The following is a 6,338-nucleotide window of genomic DNA, read 5'->3' on the forward strand; positions in this document are numbered from 1 at the left end:
TATAGTAGGAAATTGATTCCTTATCCTTCTAGGTCCCTTAGAGCTAATATGCAAGGATTTATGTCCTTATTGGGACTCTTCTCAATAGCTGATTTTCCCTTATTAATTAATTACGAAATTAATTAATATTCAGGGTTTTTGGGCCTTCTTTGTTCCATCAGGCCTGATCTGGTCCATCAGGCCTGATCAATATGTTAACCTTTTTGGTCTGAATGTCATACATCTTCTTATTGGGCCTAGTAGCCCAAATCATGTATAATTAATGTAATATTTAATTACACAACCAGGATTTATTTATCCCTATCAACAAGGTAAACCAGTTAGGTCATACTTTTTACAAGAATAAGTCTTTTTATCCAAGTCTACTACAATCTCATGACCACCATCAGTCATAGTGCATAAATATTTACTAGCACATGACCATTGTACCATTACACCACCACTGTACTTAACATACCTGAAATGTGCAATAAAATTTCAATAACATGTAACAAAAAAAACAAGACATGTAAAAAATATTAATTGGTACTTACTTGCTAACTTTCCTCATTGCATTAGGACATATAAGATTTAGTTGATAAGTGTGCAACATTTTGTCCCTCCTAACCTGAATTCTTCTTATGACAGCCTTATGTATTGCTTGTAGTAGTCCAACGATAGGTAAATCTCTAAAATTTGTAATTCTATTGTTGAACACCTCACAATGATTATTTACAAACACGTCTGACATGCAAGTATTAAGAAATGTTGATCTAGTCCACTGTGATCTTGGTTTCTCCATTAGCTAATCATAAGCTTTTTTTGACAACTATTATCAAATCATTAAACATGAATTGCATAAGTTCCAGTAGAGTGAAGGCATTACAAGAAATAAATAATATGTTATTACCTTCCTCAGTGCATCCACGTGTTTGTTGAAAGAGTATTCAGTTGTGGCCTTGGCTTCCAACCAAACTAGAGACATTAATCCCCTTCCTTTATACACCTTTTTCATGTCATTATATAAATGCATTACACGGAACCTATGTTCTGCATTTGGGACCACATTCACGAGTGCATTGATTAAACCCTGCATGGAAGTTTGAAAATTAGATATTAACATTTTGAACTCTATAATGGATTATCAATGTAATTGTAGATTTTACTTTCTGTCTATCTGATATAAATGTCTAAGCACCACTATTTTGGATACCAACATCATCAGCTAGTAATGTCAAGAACCAGTTCCATGCATCAGTGTTTCCAGCTTCTACTACTACCCAAGCAATTGGATACATGCCATCATTAGTATTTGTCCCTACTGTAGCTAACAATTGTTCATCATATGGATCCTTTAGGTGATAACCATCAAGACCAATGATAGGCCTACACCCTGCTTTAAATCCCTCTCTAACAGGTCCAATACAAATATATATCCTTTTAAACCTTCTTCTTTCCTCTCCAGGTGCAGCATCTTCAAGTACCATCTCAACTGATTAATGTAGTCCCATAATTGGACATACTGTAATTTATGGTCACCCTTGACATGACCTAGTGTCGTTCTTTTTGTTCTACCAACAACATGTACACTAATATCACACCTCCAATCATTAACTACCTTTTTATGTAGAGCAGGAATAGGCCGGGTAGGCTTCATCCTGCTATCATTTTCATAATATTATGCAATCCACCTTGCAGTTATGTTAGCCTGTTTAAAAGTTTCAAAACATGTATGATTCCTTTGGTATGTATTCACTTGATAAAAGATGATCTTGGCATTGAAGATGCATATATACACCATTTGCATCCATTTCCTCTGCATACAAACTTCACCCTCCTGCCAAAATTTCTAAGTTACTGCACAAGCCTCCTCGGTAAAATGGACTGAGTTATCACTGCATTTCTAAATAAAGCTGCACTACTAAACACAAAGCCAACATCAAATTTCGGACTAGCCATGTCTGTCTGATTATTGAATGCAGGGTAAATTAGTTCCTCATCCTCATCATTAGTGCTATTAGCAATCTACCTTTCAATATCACTATCATCATAATCACTTAAGTCAGACACCACTTGATCAATACTATCTCCCTGATTTATACAATCTGTCCAGCCATCAACATCATTCCAAAATTTCTCCCCGCCAACATCGGTTATTTTCTCCTTGGCTAACCTTCTTCTCTCTTTTAGAGCACAAACTTCCTCATTAGTTTTATCTACATTTGAGCTATCATCATGGAAGCTCCCTATTTCACTATATTCATTCTCTTCATTAACATCATTTTCTACCTCATCATCATTTCCTGCCTCATCATCAGCCTTTACAGCTACTAGGTCTTCAGCATGCTTCATATTGATTCCATCAAACTCTAATATTTTTTTAGTTCTTCCTTTTCGAATTCTGCATTTTTAGGATCCAAGAAATCAAAATTGAAGCAATTTGAATTGGGAACATAGTCAACACTCTCTTGGCTCTCCGTGGGCTTACTATCACAATACACATACATAATCCTACTACTATCAATATGGCCACACATTTCAACTACATCAGAATCAGACACAAGAGGAAATAAAGTTACATCCATCTCAGAACAGGGCCTTTTGACCTAGACTAAGTTCTCCAGCCTCATTAAGTATGCTACAAATTTTTATTATGCTCACCTGATCTACTTCACAGTTATTAACATATCTTACTTGTCCTTCCAAATAAGCTTTAGGATTTGTTTTAAAGTGCCCATTAATATGTAGCTTAATGGTAAATTTATCAGGGGCACCTGCATATTCACTGCCATTTAACGTGACTTCCATGTAAACAAACTTATCTCAATCATACTAACATAGCCAAACACAAAAATAGAACATCACTATAATTCTAGGTCAAGAAACATGGAATAAATTGGAAAAAAATACTGTAAAATACAAACATATACCTTTAACATCTAAACACAACCAAAAATATTCATAATTAGACACTAGGTTGCATGAATAAGCAAGAACAACTCACGACTATAATCTGGACATTCATTCTGTAAATATTCAAGATGGTCTGCAAAATCTCTCAACAACCAAGGCATCCTTTTAAAATAAGATAAATATCAGTTAAGTATGTCAAGTTTAAGACACTGCAATGAGTAGTATGTGAGTGAGAGAAGAGATAATACCTAGGTTAAGATACAAACTGAATTGGCAGGAGGTTGGGGTGTTAATGGGGACTGATTTGCAACCACTGAATATACAAGAGAGCCCATGCCATTAGCTTCGTTAACAACAACCTAACAACTGTACACATATTTCATTACTTCTCCAAGTAGAGGTACACACATTGCAGAACCCTGAAACTACATGTACATACTTTGCACTTTACTCATGTAAAGAATAATGATTATCTTGCAAGTTCCCATATGTTAAATACTGAGTGGATCCATGGAGGCTTTCTCATATTTGATAACTTTGAGAAGATATAAACCTTTAGTTATAGAAAATTTTTACAATTGGTGAAATTGATGTACTACTTCTTTTGTAGATTATGTGTGTATATGTTTTCACATATCATATTTTTAGGTAGAGAAATAGTTATACTGTAAATTTTTTAGCAAAAGAGTTTCTTGTATACATGTATGTTGGTGATTATTATTAATCCATATATGTTAATATGAATTGGTTGACGGAGCTTCATTTCTTTGTCTTCCGTAATGAGTTTCGATTCAGGGTTTCTCTTTCATCTTGCAGAAATCTCAACATGACATCGCACATCAGGAACATTGATATAAAAGCCATTTAGTTTCTCATTTAGGTACCATATGTATTTATCTGCTTTGGAAATCTAGTATGTACTGGCATTTCTGAACATAAATACTCTGCCACTGGTTATAATGTGTTGTCGCATGAATCATCATGTTTATGTTGATGTAATGTGAAATAAAACCAAGATCATTGAAATAGGATCGTGTTAAGTTGGCAGTGATATTTAAGTACATATTAAAACCTCATCTATTTGTAGATGGTTTACTATTTCCTTGCTATGTATGTTGCTATTTAATAATCGGTAACGTCTGGGAAAATTATGCTTGTATTATATTATATTTATAATAAATTTTGTGTGTTAATGTGTTATTTATGTGTAATTAGTTATAAAAACTGCTATGTGTTACATGGATTCTGTATTATCCGGGTATTTTCAGGGTATTTTTCAGATAATTTATTTTGTATTTATAGCTTTCCTATCAAATGTTATAGGACCCAAATCATGATCTCATAGCTGATATTTCAAATAAAATAATGGACTTTATTTTTATCAAACAGCTTATACCGTCGCATTATTCCGAACATCTAGTTATTTTACAAATTTTCTAGTTTCGCGAAAAATGACTTTTCCGGGCCCCATTAGATGTTAAAAACCCCACAAAATCACATTTTTATTTTTATAAAATTATAGGACTTTCATTTATACCATTTCTTTGTATTTTTTCATTATTCACAATTTTTGGGAAATTTTGGCATATATATTGTATATATAAAATATTTATAAATTAAATTTTTATGCTCAAAAATTATAAAATTAGGGGCCAATTAATTTTAAAAGATGTAGAATTAGGGCCTTAGTTTTAATTAGGAGTATTAACTTTACTACTATAAATAGCCTAATTATTATTAATTAATTAATTAAAATTTAGAAAAATACACAAAATTTTCTGCAGTCGGGTCGGGTAGAATAAATTTGGGTCGAGGATTTAATCATTCATTTTGATCGGATTTCTGTACCAAATCAAGCAGTTCGAGTATCCAAATCGAAGGTTTCGATCTGTTCTTTCTGTTTTTATCATCAATTTCATGTTTTAATGCATCGTTTTTTATTTTTGATTTCTAGGGTTTATGTTCGAATTAGGGATTTTTGATTCTAGGGTTATTATGTTGTTTTGATGATTGATATAGCTTCCTGATGTTATTTGCAATCTATTCATGGTGTTTAATTGAACAAATGATTCCTGGATAGTAATTTTCGATAATTAGGGTTTATGTTCAATTTTCAAATCATACCTTCGTGATTTTGGTGAATATTTGGTTCCTGAAATGTTAGAGGTTTGATTGTATGTGTTCTTAGCTTCGATTTGCACAATACAACGTTCAATTTTATGTACAAATGAAGAAATTCGATATTTGGTCGGAGTTGATGTCGGTTTTCATCGGAGATTAAGATTCCGTGATGTTTATGGTCTGTTTTAGCCGGATATGAATTGCTGAAGTTGATTGGAATAGATATCCTGTGAAAAACGAACCAAACCAAGTCATTTTTGGCCTGAAAACGGCACGCCGGAATCTGCTCCGGTGGTCGGATGCTGGGCAAAATCCGGCGTGTTCTTCACGACCCGGATTTTGACCCGTTTGACCCGATTGGACTATCCGGTTTTAATCCAATTTTGTCAGAGTTTGGTTTCTGACAAATGTTTTTGAAATTTAATTTTTCTTTTTATTTTAATTAATTATAAAATTAGTTTTATTTATTTTATAAATTAATTAATAAAGTATTTAATTAATTAATTTATATTATAAATAACTCTGAAATATTTTCTAAAAATCTGATTTAATTATTTTCTTAAGTATTTATTATTTATTTATTATTTATTAATTATTTAAAAATGATTAGTTATTTTGATAATTAATCAAATAATTTTTAATAAATCATAATAAATTTATTTCAATTCCAAAAATTAGTATAAAATTCATTTTAATTTTGATTTTCCCAGATAATTATTTAAAAATTATTTTAGGGTTTAATAATTAGTAATAATTATTTATATTGAATCATAAATTGATTTATCTGTGTTTAGTTGATATTAATTAGACCGTTGGTCCGATTCGAGCGAAACGAAAGCTCTTTGACTCAGAAAAATGATTTATTTTTATTAAAAATAATATTAAAACTTAATTTCTTCTAGAAACTAGTGACCTTGATATTGATTTGAGTATAAGCCGGATCGCGTGCAGAGACGAGTCCGATAAATTTCGAAAAATAGGAAACAAGTAAGATAATGATTAGTTAAGGGAACAACGAGTCGATTTTTGTAAGTCATATGTCATAGCCTATTTGTATATTCGAGGATTCAACTCAACTCAAATAAGAATGTAATAAGTAAATAGTGGATCTACCGTCAAAAGAGATCTCACAGAGTAATATCTGTCAAAGGATTCAGAAACAAGGTTTATCTACAAACTTGTGGAATTAATTCACTGGAAGAAGTTCAAGAAATTGATCATGCCTCAGTGATATAAATCAAGAGTGTGGATTTAATCAAGTGAAAGAGATCTCGTCAGAGTATCATTAATTACAAGGATTTAATCTGAAGAAAATCAAAGTATCA

General features: G+C 31.9%; 1 protein-coding gene across 1 annotated transcript; it reads right to left on the bottom strand.

The window, feature by feature from the left end:
- Positions 1-303: 303 nt before the first annotated feature.
- On the bottom strand, positions 304-1,938 carry LOC141665460 (uncharacterized). Its single transcript, XM_074471445.1, has 6 exons — positions 1,838-1,938; positions 1,555-1,637; positions 1,197-1,471; positions 890-1,069; positions 534-784; positions 304-457 (listed from the first exon to the last, which is right to left on the bottom strand). The coding sequence occupies exons 1-6, from the start codon at positions 1,936-1,938 to the stop codon at positions 304-306; spliced, it is 1,044 nt and encodes a 347-aa protein (XP_074327546.1).
- Positions 1,939-6,338: the final 4,400 nt, after the last annotated feature.

This window comes from Apium graveolens, chromosome 6 (assembly GCF_009905375.1).
Source record: "Apium graveolens cultivar Ventura chromosome 6, ASM990537v1, whole genome shotgun sequence".
NCBI lineage: Eukaryota > Viridiplantae > Streptophyta > Magnoliopsida > Apiales > Apiaceae > Apium > Apium graveolens.

Bases quoted from the DNA above. Each gene is read 5' to 3' on its own strand.
- LOC141665460 (XM_074471445.1), bottom strand. From the start codon at position 1,938: ATGGCTAGTCCGAAATTTGATGTTGGCTTTGTGTTTAGTAGTGCAGCT. The intron at 785-889 runs GTAATAACATAT...GCTTATGATTAG, and splicing joins ACGTGGATGCACTGAGGAAG to CTAATGGAGAAACCAAGATC. The intron at 458-533 runs GTAAGTACCAAT...TGCACATTTCAG, and splicing joins GCAATGAGGAAAGTTAGCAA to GTATGTTAAGTACAGTGGTG.